The 15664-nt window shown below is 40.7% G+C and overlaps 1 protein-coding gene across 1 annotated transcript in view; it reads right to left on the reverse strand.

Annotated features, from left to right (window-relative positions):
• Nucleotides 1-15664, reverse strand: part of LOC121178684 (MICOS complex subunit mic25a-like) — a 49585-nt gene that overhangs the window by 4391 nt on the left and 29530 nt on the right. Inside the window, exon 7 of the mRNA XM_041032966.1 lies at nt 8619-8754. Coding sequence (XP_040888900.1) covers nt 8619-8754 — 136 coding nt within the window. The remainder of the gene's footprint in view (nt 1-8618; nt 8755-15664) is intronic.

Consider the following 15664-nt stretch of genomic DNA (forward strand, 5'->3'; position numbering starts at 1 on the left):
GCGGTCGTCTGTTAGTTCACCACGTTCCACCAGACTGAAATATCTCAACTATTGGATAGACTACTATGAAATTTTATGAAATGACTTTGGTGATCCCCTGAATTTTTAAGGGTATTTAGATTTGCTGATACACTCACGTCTTGAGATATATATATATATAAAAAAAAAAAAAATGCATGGCCTGATGTTTCATCTAGTGGCATCAGCAGGTTATGACTTTGGTTCATCGATGTGAAAGGTTTTCTCTACAGCAACCACTGTCCTTTATGTCTTGCTTGAGTTTAGATATACACATTGAGATTAAAGATTCCCTCCAGACACATTTTAAGACATGTAAACATGTCATGTTTACATACATTCTGCATGTACCCTAATTTAAACTATTGAAAAAGAAATCGTAATATACCTGCACACATAAACTGAGTGACAAATGAACCCATGTCAGACACACTGAGCAGCTACCGTATCTAACAATACGATGGTGAAGATGATAATGATAATTCCATTCACAGAGTAAAAGAACACCTCAGTCTTCACCTAGTGAGTCCCTTTGTCACAATTTACCCCAACGCCTTATCTGCAGCCAGATGAAGTAAGACACATGGCAGCTCAAGTCTGACATCAGGGAAATGATCATATGTAATAGAGATGGCGGTCAGCGAAGTGCAGCAGCACGCACGACGTGTTTATAGTGTTATATAGATTTGAAAGAGTGAGAGAGAGCAACTGCTGGAGGACGGGACATGAGAGAGTTGAGCTTTATGTGTGCCTTCATGGGGTGGTCGCCTTGGAGATGATGGATGTGAATCAGAGCTGGGATGGAATGAGGGACAGAGAGATGTAAAGAGACAAAAATATGTGAGCTGGTACATTTGTGCACCTTATATGTGTGAGCATATGATATTCTTACACGCATGTGTACGTCAAGGTTTTTTTTTTTCCATGTTACCAAAGCATAATAATGGTATGAAACAAAATAAAAGTAATCTAAATAATAACAGTGATTTATAGAATGAAAATGGCAGGGAAAAAAAAATACATGCAACATATTCGTATTGGTAGATTTTTACAGTTAGTAGCACTCCCACAGAAGCTTCAATCAGTGTAGGAGTTGTAGAGGAGGCATTAATAACATGGATATTACAATATATTTAACTGTCTGGGTCTGTGCATATATGGTTTTGTGTGGTGTGTGTGTGTGTGTGTGTTGCTGGACCAGACTGAGGCTGAATAGAGTGGCTCTGCTATCAGATTAGAGTTAGCAGGCAGGCCAAGGCTCACAGTGGGGCTCACCACCTGCTACTACTGATAGCCATACCCACACACACACACACACACACATATATACACAAACACACATCTTGCCGTATTTTCCTTCTACTCCACAATCCTAAAATCTGACATTTTTTTTGTGTCAGTCTCTTCTTTCTCTCCCACAGTAATGATTGACAGCGCAGACTCTTCTCCTCTCTTTTCTTCCTTTCATACTTTCTCCTATTCCCTCATCCCTCCCGCTGACAGAACCTCTCCACTTCTCTCTGTTCATCCATCTATACATTCCTTCCATCATCTACCCATTCCCACAGAACCTCCCTCTTACAGTTTTCTATTAACCCTTCCTCACTGACTCTTGCCTAAGCCTTTCTCTCCCCTGTTTCCTCTCTTTCATCAGCCTCCATCCATCCCCCCATTGACAGGCACCTTCTATCCCTCTTTCATCCCTGCTACAAAGCCTCATCTCTGTTTTTTTTTCTCTTTTTAGCTGTAAATGGCAGAATTCCTCCTCTTCCTATCAATCAGCTCCTTCACCTGGACAAGCTGAACAGGTTTGAATAAGATGTCTTGATTTTTCTTTGTTGCTTGGATTTGCTATATCCAGAGAGCAGGGAAATAACAGAGTGAAACAGTCCTGAAGCCATCTGGTTCTTTTTCATGGGCAATGGTCTAAGCATTTTGTTAGGACTGAATGTTGTCTGAAAGGTGCTTCAGATGCTCCTGGCACTACATTTAGAAAAGGATGTCTCCCTGTAAACGCTGGTGAATTACTTTGCGGTTAAAAGTGGCTCATGCGGAAAATGTCAACTAAAATGTTTTGAAGAGGGGGGAATAGCTCTGTATAGATAAACACGCTGCTGAGACATGGACATATACAGAGACATATGCATACACAGACATGCAAGACACGCAAGCACACACGGCACAACTGATAGAGGTGACATTAAGAGAGGGAGAAAAAAAAAAACCCCCACAGCACTTAAACGCGGCAGGATCCATCTGCAAACCCACGCACTCCAAACTCCTGGCTATGCTCTATCGCACTCGTACATATAAAACCAACATTATTTTCTTTTTTTAAATCTCTCTTTTTTTGTACTAACTGAAGCTCTAAGGGTCTTAAAATGAGCTCAAGATGAGACTGTAGATACACTTTGTACACTTTTGAACACCAGTGGCGCAAAATGCAATCCCTGTCTCCACACTCTCCCCACACACCACAAGCATAAGGATACCTACCCTCAAAGTTTACTGGAGTTGCAGCTAACAGTTAGCATTGCCATTAATTCATCTATAAAATGATTACAAAGTGCGAGCCACAAAGTTCACAGAGTCCAAGGTGAATCACCAAACCGATTAACCCCGGCTTGGGCAGCCTCCTCAACTCACCAGTAACTATTTTCTTTGTTAGTATGTTGATAACTTCAGGCTGAATCCACAAAACACTCAAGATATGTTGAGAATATCTTTCTCTTTGTTAAGCTCATTTGCTGATGGCAGGCACATGAACACTTACTTATCTCCCCAGCTGTATTTACATCCTGACAGGACATGTCTGAGCGCTGCTGTGTACAAACTCTAGGCTTTCTTAATTGCCCTGTGCAAACACAGGTTTTTACTTCTTCACATCCTAGTTTGTTCCAACTGTGAGCCTAATCCTCGGTGCCTTTGTAGACAGCAGCTCTTTTGTGGGTTAGTGCTTCTCTAACGTTCCTACAGATTCCTACTTGTGTCTGTCTGGCTCTGTTCTGGAACACTTTTCTGCTTCTTCGTGCAGATTACCTGTTCGGATTACATCTTCTTTTACGACCCCTACACAGGGCAAAGGTCTTCACAACGCTCTGCCATGTGACAGATATCAGCGACCAGTACAAAATCCTTATGTGTGTCAGAAGCTACTGCCATTAAATTTTAACCACAGAGGTAGGCCTCTTGTCACTACACACTGTCCAACTTATTGGCAGTGATTGTCTAGACGGAAAAAGATGTGAAATGATGCGATTCCTGTGGGATGGTAGAGAAGTGAAGTTTGTCTTTCCCGTGAGGTAAGGAAGGTCCGGCCAATTTACGACACATGGGATAATCATTAACATAAAATTCTTGTTGTAATTTCAAAGTCTACCTACTGATATCCGCATCCGCCAGGGGAGCAACCACCGCTTCAGAGTGGTGTTACTTTAATCTGTGTTCATTTTATAGGCCATAGTTAGGCATTTCTATTTGTTCCATCCCTATTTTCCATTTGCATACTATCAGCCCCCAACCAGGGCTCCCACCACCCACCAAGTCTATTTTTTTTTTTACCTTGTGGAAATACTGGTGCTAATTTCAAACGGCCACTGCTCTTGTTGTAAGCTATAATCGAGGCAGATTTCTGATTACCTTTAAAAATAGCATCACATACGCATGTACAAACACACCTGTTCCACATTCTTTGTTGTTATAGCAATGCTCCACAGGCCGTGGTAATCAAGGTAGAAAGAGAGTGGCACTTAGCCCCAAGCATCTCAGAGGCCAACACATGCTCACACTCACACTCACACACACACACACACTCACACTCACACACACACACACACACACTCACATCAGGGCAGACAAATACTGCTTTCAGGAGACCAGCAGGTTCAAGTGGGTCAAGTATGTGGGAAGCAGTGGCAAGTGTTGCTCCGATGCCGTTGGACCCTGCTGATGGTATTAAATGGCACAGCACTGGCATTAGCATTCTGCAAACGGTTGGCGCTGGAGCCTTGGAGTACTGTGGAGGAAGGGGTCGTCGGTTGATGCTTACAGCAAACGGTGGTTTGAGAAACGCTTGTTATTGAGCGTGATTTTGGGGTATGTCTGTGTTTTGTCTCACTGAGAAGGAAGTTGAAAGTGAGGACAGGTGACGAGAGGTAAACACACACACGTGCAAGCACACAAACACAGAGTACAAAAACGTCCAATGACAATGACCACCATACAGCAGTAACACATAAGACACTGCCTGACGTCACACCACAGAGAGACAAAATCCACAGAGCTTCGTGATAACGCAGGGCCTCGGTGAGCTGACATTTACCCTGCATCCCTCACACACACACACGCACACGCATACACCCACAAACTTAAGGTCCCATATGCATGACAATAGCTCATGACGAGACACACTGACAGGAGAGGGACGGGGAAGTGATAGTAGGGGGGCAGTGATAGGGCCATACCCTGAAGTAACTGTCTTTAATGGCTGGCAGAGGGAAAAATGAGTGAAAAATGTGCGTTATGTGTATGTGCATGCATGAATCATAAAACATAAAAGAACTTTTGAGTGACATATAAGGAAGGCTGTGCCACTGTAGATAGGGAGTTGGGTGGACTTCAAGCAGGAGACAGAAAAAGTGAGATAGATACTCTAGTGATGTTCAGATCAGGACACTGGCTGAAAAAAGACAGATAAGCAGCGCCGTGGTTTCATTGGCAGATTGACTGACAAACACAGACAAGCTGATGGAAAGTAACAGATATATACAGTAGAGTTTACATGAATAAACTCTTGGAAAGTCTTAAAAAGTCAGTGGCAGCTGGTGTGGAAGTGACAGAGCTAGACAGGCAGCCCCCAGACAGTATGGGCCTGATACTGTGCGACTCATGCACACAAACTTTAACTTTGTTTAAATGGGTATCCTGTGTATGTGGGTGTTATTATGTTGAAACAATGCACTGAAAATGACTGGAGAATACGGAAAATACCAGAGGAAAAGAGTTAGGCTTCGGGCAAACAGATGGTATTTGATAGGCATCAAGCTTCGTGTACAGAAAGAGACAAAAGAGAGGAAGATAACTTTATATTCAAGAACAGTGTAAACCATAAGGTATCAACTTCAGACAAAGATTAATTTTGGGGGAAAATACAGCATTCTCCCTTTAATCACAGGGAAGAGTGAGTCTGCTTTAGAAAATCCTTACAAGCACATAGAGATAACAAAAGAACAGAGCTTTTAAGCTGTCGGGAGGTTTTCACAAGCCTGAAAGCTTTTCCGTCTATTGAGTAGTCATGTTATTGTTGCACTAAGCTGAAAAACTGACTGCATCCAAATGTTGTATGTCTTTTCCAACTCACTCGCTATTTTATCTGCCCATGAACAGCCAGTTTATTCAGCTTTTTAGTTTAAACAAAAATGACAGAAATTACAGATGTCAGCTTATGCTTAAGTAACAGAATTCAAAGAGTTTTGCTTCTACATGAGATAATCAGCATTAAAAAAATATCTTATGTCACCTTAAAACAATTCAGGTAACATTTTTGATTTTACATATTTTCTGGTCATCTGTTTGTAAAATATTTTCTGAATGCAACGCATCAACATTCTCCAAAACATGTGGGCTTTTTGCTATGTAATCTTTCATATTCGCATGGTATTGCTCTACATAGGAGCTCATGTTAGGCATGAATGACATAAATGATCAAACCTTCTGTTCCACTTTTGGAACAAGCACACACGATGTTCAGCAAAAGGTAAAACCTCCATTATTAAACAGTCTCAACCTTAACAAAATGTTTCCTCCGGGGTCTACAGAACATTATATTTCATAAATGAAACATGATCCACTGCTCTCTCATGACTAAATCGGCAGCGCATATTGCTCCCTGTTGACCCTTAACCACCTGCAGCAATACTGAAACTTTTCCTAGTTAAACTCTCGTCCAAGTGCTCTGCTCTGCCAAGCTGCTGGCTCTGTCAGATCCATTTATAGACAGGCAGACTGGACAGCTGCCTGCGTGTCCAGAGGGGTCTTGGGACTGCCCACTCATTTCTTTTCATTAAGGCTGACTGATTGGGAGCCTCCGGTGGCAGCGCTACTTGTCTCTCCTCTCTTTCTGACCCAGTCTCAGTCATTTGGGTAGTGTTCCAAGGTGCTATTTGAATATTCACATTTTTCCCCAGCACTGCCAAATACTTCCATAAAAAACGAACTAAAAAAAAAATCACAAGTTCTAATGTTTATGGACAGAAGTCTTAAGAAACTACTTTTTTTTTCAACAGTTTGATTTTATATCTTTTACATGGATGTCACTCCATCTTTTTTTTTTTTTTTATTATTTTTATTCCCTGCTACTTTCACTGACCCTATCTGCCTACTCTCGGCCCTGTCCAATCCATTCCACTGGCGTTAAAGATACGCTAAATGAAGCATGAGACCGAAGTATAATATGGATGCAAATAATTATAGCAGCAAGAGGTTTTAAAGTAAAGTCTGACAGAGCGACTGGGAAGGAGGTTTCAGATCTGAGGGCTACAGCACAATATTATAATCAGCTGCTGAAGCTCACGAACTGGAAAGGGCTTTTCTGTGAATCTGTGTGTTCAACAAAGACAGCAGTGGGTCTGAGACCAGGCTGTGTGACTGTGAGAGCACAGAAGCATGGCATCTGTGAATGAACATGCGAGGGACAGCGTCTGACATGTTAGCCAAACCTAGCTAAGACCTAACAGAGCTCCATGCGCAGCAGTGCAAATCAGAGCTAATGCACCGGTTAATGCACCAGTGATAGAGGTTTTAATATAGGAAGAGGGACGCATGGAGGATGTGAACTGGGGGAGAAAGAGATGGATCAACAGTGACAGCAGCATGAAAGAGCCAAGGATGAGCAGATAATACACAAGATGGCTGGATAAGAAAGAATGACAGAGGTAAAGCGAGGGGTAATATTAGATGTAGGTATTTTCACAGAACACTTAAATATGACGTCTTTTACATTTACACATTTATATCTTAGACCTAGGAACATTTATGTCTCTTTAACTTTGAGCTTGGGACAGACCTCTTCAGAAGTCTTAAAGGTCAACCTGAAAATCCCACCCTCTTCAAAAGAGTAGCACAGGGCTTTCTTGAAAAGCAAGATTTAATCTCTGTTAGATTATCCCAATAAAGAAAGGTTAGACAGAAAAGATTTTGGCGATAAAATGCTTTAGATTACGACTTTCTTTCTCCAACCATCTGAAAAAAAGACACAACTTTTAGAAATATCGGAACATAAAAAAAACCCTATTTTTAACATGTGAGTATAGTTCAAAGACAGTTAACATTTTGGTGTGTAGAGAAGAAATGTTTGACATCTAAACTATTGTCTGAAAGGAACTGGACCCAATTTATAGGCATCAGTCAAATCCAGCTTCTTTCACAAGGGTAGAAGTTACAAAAACTTCCAAATTCTGTTCAGAAGATAGTACAGGTATAAGTCTGGTTTTCAATCTGCAAAACTCTCCACGTTCAATACGATTCTCTCTCTCTTTCTGTCTCTTGAGTGTTTCTTCCTCTCCTTCTTTCTCTGACTCTCATTCACAATCACTCTGTCGAAGATATGCCTGATTGAATCTGAATTAAACAAGTGCCTCACGTTTTACAAAGACGAGAAAAACAGCTTGCCTCTGCTCTGCACTATCTATTCTTTAAAACATAAACACTCACAATCTAAATTTATACAACACATGCTCACAAAAAAAATTGATTCCTTTACAAACACGTATACACCGTTTTTTTTTTCCCAAAGAGCACCATCCCACTGGCAAATGGATGTTTTGAACGAGTTTAAAGAGACTGATTGCTTTTATTGTGAGCTTTTGCCTCGCTTTTATCGACTGTTTAAACTGCCAAATTCACCAATTGTTGTTTTGTGCCTTTTATCTACTTTGGAGCCATATCAGTGCATTTTGTCACGATAATAATGTGCAAATTGCTCCATTCATTATTGTTTTTTGATGGAGAAATTGGGTAAAATAAGCACTTTGGAGATAAGCGTAGGGTCTGAACACTATTTGCGAAAGCATCAGCAGAAAGCAGAATGCATTTCAAAGCGCTGAATGCCAAAACTGATTTTAATACACTAATAACGGCGTAATCTTCCTATCAGAAAGTTCCAAAACACAGCGTATGCCTGGTGACTTATAAATCCGCTCAATAAGCATGTCTCATTGATTTGGATTCCTGTTTGAAGTGTCCTAGTAACCAACATGCACTTTGCAATTCTCAGAAGTTAAATGATTTGGTCTAAGGACTGAAAGGATTATTTATCTCTTCACCTTTTTGTTCCACTGTCAGTGTCACTGTCAAGCTCCTTCCAGGTCGGACTAATTAACTGCTATCCTTCTGTCCTCTTAAAAGAAAAAAAAAAGAAAAGACTGGAAGCAAATTAAAAAGATGTATCTTTAAAGGAAAGGAAGCCACACCAAGTACTTTATAGAGCAAACAATCACACATATTACTAACCAATTAGCACATCCACAAAAACAAGCATGCGCACAAGCATCCTATCCAAGAAACACTACTCCACACATGTGCAGTATGTAGCCCTCGCCCACCTTCTTAGCTTGCTGGACGCAGTTCATGTACTGTTTGGCCAGGCCGGAGCAGTGCAGGGTCTGCTGTGGATTTTCTCTGTAGCATTGGAGAACCTTGGCCTGTAGTTCAGTGCACACAGACGCAGTCTGCCGGGGCCTAGAGACAGAGGGTGAGGGCGAGAGGAGGGTCAGTGTGACTATAACGTAAACACATGCTCAGATCTCTTGGCTACAATCATTCTGTTGTTCCTTTGTGAGAGCTCATCTGATTGTCTTGATTTATGTAACAATTCGCTCTTTTACTAAATCAAAGCAAAATTTTTGCTTTGATTTCTTTATATTTTGAAAAGCAAGGTATTAGTAATGCTTTTTCTTTAAGGCCTCGTTAGAAACTAAACTTTTCTTTGTAAAATAAAACATGGGAAGGTGACGGAGCATCTTCCACAGAAAGTGTAAATCTGTTCAGCAAAGTCTTAGTTTTAAAGTTCACTGCATGTGATAACTACTGCGGTAATTTCCTCTTCATAGCGGTGATACCATCCTTAAAGGAAAATTACTTTCACAGTTTTCTCCATCATTCCTATCAGCAATGATAACCTTTTTATTCGCAAACTTAACGCTGTAATCAGATGTGGTAACCTCATTAGAGGGACTGCGACAGGGCAAGAAAGAGCACTGTTGACCTTTGAACAGTCAGGTTGTTAACAGCCATGAAGGTTGTAAAAAAAAAAAAAAGATTTTTCCCTTAATGTTAGGCAAAGAAATGTAAAGCTGTACAATACAACTGCTATCTTAACATAATATTAGCTCATGTGCAGCTGTAGTTGCTACAGTATAAACATACAGTTTCAGTGTGTGTCACTGATGAAAAAGACACAGTGGCAGTCTTTGTTGCTTTGAGACAACAAATCAAATAATTATGTGGGTAACTACAAAAGGGATCCACATCCAAACTGAAATTCCAACAACATCAGGTTCACAAAAACAAAAAGAGAAGAAAACAGACTAGAACTGGCTGCAGTAAATCAAGAGACAAGGCGCAGGTGAGTTAACGTTACCGGCTCCTTGAAGTTCGGCTTTGTTGAAACTGCAGTAACAGTGGCACTAACAATTTCTGGTTTGTGTCATTAAAGCTTATGATGAGCAAAAGAAAATAAAAAAAAAAAACACTTGAGATTGTTTGAGTTTTGTTTTAGTTGCAGTTGGAGTAGCTAAGATAGTTTCCAAGGCTTCAAGGTGCAGCCTGTGGAGAGACATGAATTATGCATAGACAAAGCAGCTTAGGAGTCAAAGTCAAACTTTCTCTTTTCTTTTTATCTTACTCACACAAACAGTACATGTGTGTAGACAAAAGCACACAATCACATCCACACCCACAAGAACACACAGACACACACAGATGCAGACACACACACACACACAGATGCAGGCACACACATACAGGTAGTGAATGTTAATCCTACATGAGGGTAATCCTTGAGTGCTCTGTTGCTTGTGGTAATTTACCTGCTGTTGTGACAGAACTCGTAACTGGGAGGATTGGGATATGAATATACACAAACACACACACACACACGCACTAAGACAGAGAGACATTTATCATTCACAGTGCCTCATCCTGTGCAACCTCTCATTTGTACACAGAGCCCAATAACAACACAGGAAAACAGAGTATGATAGAATAAAATAGAATAGAATAAAATAAATAAATAATCTCAGCTCATGCTCCTGTTCTGGGGCTTTCTATTATATCATATGATCTTCATCCACAAATGGAGTTTGCCCAGTTGCCATGTGATTATAGATGTTTAAATTTCCATTTTTTTGTTTCCATTTTGAGCACCTAAAGCCTCTTTGTAACCTGTTTCCACTCAGAAAAAAAAAAGTTCAACCTCAAAGTTCTACAAATATGGTTAAAAAGACTCTTAAGTGTGAAAAAAAAAATCCATGACGACAAGCCAAACTCCATTTGCAGATGATGATCATGTGATATGACTGAAAGCTATGGAACAGCTACTAAATGGAACCAAAGGAGAGATTACTTTATGAACTGCAGTGTCCAAGGTCCACAATGAACTTTAAAGTAAAAGTAGAACAGAATAAAATAGTGTGACACTAGACCTCTTAGAGACATTTGTTTTCTAAGTGCAGATCTTAGCGAAACAGCTCAGAGGAGGGAGTGACTTACATTAGATAAGTGTATAATGAACTTCATGTCATTATCCCACAGTAATTTTTCAAGCTATTTACAACACAATACTGTAAAAAGAGTCAGCGACAGAGTGTGGAAGAGATGGCTTCACACACACGGCTTCATTTGACATGATAGGACATGCCTGTTTTATTCTGAGAAGCTGACCACATGACATTCACATACACAATCATGCTCTCACAGACTCACACACACGAGATGGCACGAGCTGCCCTGATACCATCTCTCACAGCAGTTGTGTGCATGCACATGATAAACTGTGGAAGAAATTCCTAAGCACTGGTGTGTGTATTGCTTAGCCTGAGTGTGTGTGCCTATGTGCGTTTGTGTGTGCAGTGGAGGGTAGAGCGACAGGATTAAATAAATCACTGATGAAGAGAATATTCATGAAAAGAGAAGTGAATGCAACCTGAGAGAGGGAGAGGGAGAGCGAGAGAGAGAAAGAGAGAACGTGACAGTGATGTATTAAATGACAAATAACCCTTGCAGCTTGCATGGACAAACGGTAACCCATGGCAACCATCGTGATCTGCATTGTACCCCTGCGACATCATGTGGTGCCACATCACTTGGCGCTATGAATATTGGTTCGCTTTGCTCAATGTTTTGCTAACAGTCATTCAGCTGGGACACTGATAGGGTCTATACAGTGCACTTAGCTGATGTTAACAAGACTGGACAAACAAAGTTTCAATCATGTTAAAACAAGATGGACACACTCCTCTGAGGTGCTGGCTTGAGTTATTATTAAAATACTTCAGAATCTTATGATTCAGAGTATAGGATTTGGGCCTGAATGGCTCTCAATGGATGTTAAGTCCATATGACATGGAAATAACATGGGTTCAAGGTCTGCCCTTGAGAAGAGAATTTGTATAAACAGACAATGGAAATGGTGTCGCTGTGTTAGTCAGTTTAAAACCTGTTGGGAAGAGTTTCAATCACATGATTAAAATTATACGACCGGTTGATGTTTGACTTTGCACTCTGACAGCTGGTCTGCATTCTGAATTACTCCCTAAGAGCAGGAGATAACAGAAAAAATAGCCCCAAGGTATTAATCCAAGCTCAAGTATAAAAAAAAAAAAAAAAAACCTCATTCTTTTCTCTATTCAACATGAGAAACTTTGTGATAGCAGGAGTGTTTTAATAATGGAATCTGAAGCAGAAAATTGCCTCCGCTAATCTGCACCAACTGCCTCGTTTGACTGAAATTAAAGGTGAGCTCTTATTAGAAAAACATTAGCCGCCCCAGCTAGCTTGATAGCTAACTTTCGCAGGGAGAAGAAGCAAAACAACAATCCTACTGCTTTCTGACTGTGACACTTTGCATAAATACATGCAGAGTTGTTGGAGAATGATTAGGCTCAAATGGTTAAGGTTTCTCATTATTTTTTTTTTGTCTCACCTTGGCAGTGTGTGGTTTTTATGAAGACAGCTCAGGTTCTGCGCCACTGCAAAGCGTGACATTAGGGAATAAAGCAATAATAAGAAAAAGTAAAGATCGTAAGGCGTAGCATTTTATTATTCTCTGTGTCTAAGTTCGTGTTGTTTGTGTTGGTGTGTGCGAGTGTGTGCGGTGTGTGAACGGTTATTAATGTATGATGACAAGGATTTGGGCTCCTTTAAAGCAGAAGCCACGGCATTGTACTTTTGGTTTTTAATATTACGCTGAGTGGAGAGGAAGAGGAGAGAGGATCAAAGATGTCATGGCTGGGGTGAGATCAAAAGGAATGGCAGAGCATGCATCCTGTATTGTTAGAGGCTTTGTAAAGCTTTTATAATACTGCCATAAGGATAAGATCCACAACATTATATTTCAGCAGGCAGAAATCTTACGTTTAGAATCATAAAAAATCAGGACTACAGATTTAGTTCATAAAGCCTGTGAAGGACTGACATTACTCGGTAGCTACGATTATTCTGGTAGTCATAATAATCACTTATCCCACCTTTGCTAAGTGATGCAGCACACTTAAATCCTAAGCTCACATCTCACAATATGACACCCAAAACCTTCGCTAAGTTTAATCTCAACTCCGCCGAAACACTTACAAAGTCTCTGTCTCAAATGGGAACAGCAATCAAAACAACTACAAGCCACGGACTTGAAGACAGACAGAGCTCTGCCCGTATCTTCATACACTGACAGCTGAAGTGCTGAAGGGAGATAGGAATGTAGGAGAACAATTCGCACTCTGCTAGCCTGGCTGATTGATCCTCACCAAACTCACTTTGTGGGAATACAGAGATAGAGAGATGGGAGGGGATAAGGAGAGTGTTTCATTAAAACAGGTGATATGCGGGAACAAGATAAGGCGCACATGTGCACGTATGTTTGCGTGTGACATCTCATCGCTGATAACTTTTCAATCAGGAGAACTTGCGGTTGGACGACTCACTCGAGCCGTGGGTGATGTGAGGTGAGACATGCTCTTTGGAGCGTTTCACCGCTATCACTTTCCATCACTAGCCTTTTTATCATCAACGATTTCAATTCCGGTTTTGTGTGTAATTTAATTTGTAAGGTCCTTTTCTTTAAACAACTTCACTTTTCTTTTGAAAAAGTGTTGCTTTCAAATCTATAAAGCACGGCAAGTGTAGTGAATTATGTGAGCACATTATTTCCCCACAATGAAATCAACAGTTATCACATTAATCTGTTACTTTGCCAGGAGGATATTGTATTACATACAGCCTGATCCATGTTACACTGCTTGGCTGAACACATACAGCATGTCAGGTAGGCTACTGTATTTTAAATGTTGCTTGTCCCTTGTCCCTGTCTGAGGTCCTCTCGTCCTCGCAGGATTTGGAGCAACACACAACATTTTTCCTGCACTTCACATTTCACACTCTATCTAGTCAAAAAAAAAAAAAAAAAGAAAAAACACATTATTTTCCTAAGACAACTGTGACATCTTACACCATCAAAGCTGATATGGGGTCCACTCAGATCCACCCGGGAATTACATGTGAATACATGGATCGGTACCAGGGCTCAGATACTGACCTTTTTAAGTCTGATCCACAGTTAAATACAGTCACTTTGTCAATGTAGTTTTAAAAGTCAGTGTTTCCACTGTCATTCAGTCACTGTGGGCTGCTGCAGCAGAAATTGAAAAGAGAAAAAGTCCAAAATCAGTGCAAACCTGCATCTATTTTACTGTAATGGCAAACAGACTCAATCTGATTTTATTTACATTAACAAAATAAACACAGTAACTTGATGAAAAGCTGTTGTTAAATGCAGCAATGAAAAATGTAACACATTAAATGTGACCAGCCTGTGACTGTAATCTTTTCTGGGAGTTTATATGTGTGTTTCTTTAGAGACAGTCAAAGAGGCAGAGTGTGTAAGTGACTGCAGCTTTCTGTCTTAACGGTAAACCTTTGTTGGACCACTGCGCAGACAGGACCTGTCTCTAGTAATGACTACCAGTCTGCTACTTTGGGGGCCACAGAGATCCTCGCAGTGAGCCACCTGTCTGTTTCACTAATTGGACACACTACCCACACACACACAAGAACAGACACACATACAGAATAAAGAAGATATAACAAGCCCACATTAAAGTAGGCTTTATCCACAAACTGTCAGCTGTTACTTGGTGGTGAATCCTCACACAGACATCCACCTGAGGTTCACTTAGTTTCTGTCTTTGCTAACACTCTGAGGGTAGTAAGGTATTTTTAAGAGGATTAATGGATTTTTAGATCTTAAGGTAAGTTCAGCTGCGATGTAGTGGGTCTCTGAGGTGAGGTATTTTCGGGGAATATGGGTAGTCTCATACCCCAAGGCAAGGTTAATGAATGAACTCCTCTAATATGCCCCATGTAGTTGGGCAAGGCAAGATAGATAACGTATTACCACTTACTATAGCTCCATCCGAGAATGATATTTTGAAGAGTGTGACCTGTCCAGTGAAGGAAAAAGAAGCAATAACCCAGGGGGCTTTCATCATGTTGCCTTGCTATCAACAAAATACCCTCCTCAGGTGTAGGAGTCAGCTTTTAGCTTAAACTTTGGCACTTAAACTAAATGGAGCTGGTCTTAGAATAACATATAGGTAATAGTAGGCAAAGTACGAGTACTGCAACTGTCAATAGACAATCAGAAAGGACTAAAAGGAATTTGGAGTGGATTCCATTATAACTAATCCAGACCGCTGTACCCGATCTCCATCTCACCACATCATTTTATGGGGCCATGTGGTTTTCCTAAACTCCTTGCACCGGCTAGCCGTGGTTGCTTTTTATCAAATTTTAAACCACACCTCCACACCTTTGTACCTATGGGGTCTAGGCCTGAACATCAGATCGCACTCTTAGAAAGTACCACTCAACATCTTCTCAACCACTGACTGATGTGCCTTGGCCTAGTCCAATCGCCAAAAAATCTCTCCTGCTTCTCTCAATCCATGTTATATTTCTTTTTTCAGCAATTCACCCCAAGGTGATCTCCCCATAGTCGCAGGAATATTGAAGGGGCTCAGAGTTTCTTATAAGGTACCTATCATTTTTGTATAGACATGTAAACTGCGGGCATGTTGATGACATTTCTATCCTGCATCTTGCAAGTTCTAACCAGGCGTCGCCCCTCGCCTAAACCAAACAAAGTATTTCCAGTAGTTGTGAATGCGTCTCAGTTGGGCAATCTCTGATTATGTGCTTCAAATGTGAAAGTGCAACTCCAGACAATGTCCGGACCTGATTCTCTGGACATTGTCTGGACTTCATATGAGAAAGCAGCTCAAATGACACAATGACTTAATTAAAAGAGAAAATAATTATCTTTTTTTCACCTGACTTCAAGCTCACTCCGTTTCCTTTTCTTTCTCATACACGCTAAGAA

Source organism: Toxotes jaculatrix, chromosome 3, assembly GCF_017976425.1.
Source record: "Toxotes jaculatrix isolate fToxJac2 chromosome 3, fToxJac2.pri, whole genome shotgun sequence".
Taxonomy (NCBI): Eukaryota; Metazoa; Chordata; class Actinopteri; family Toxotidae; genus Toxotes; species Toxotes jaculatrix.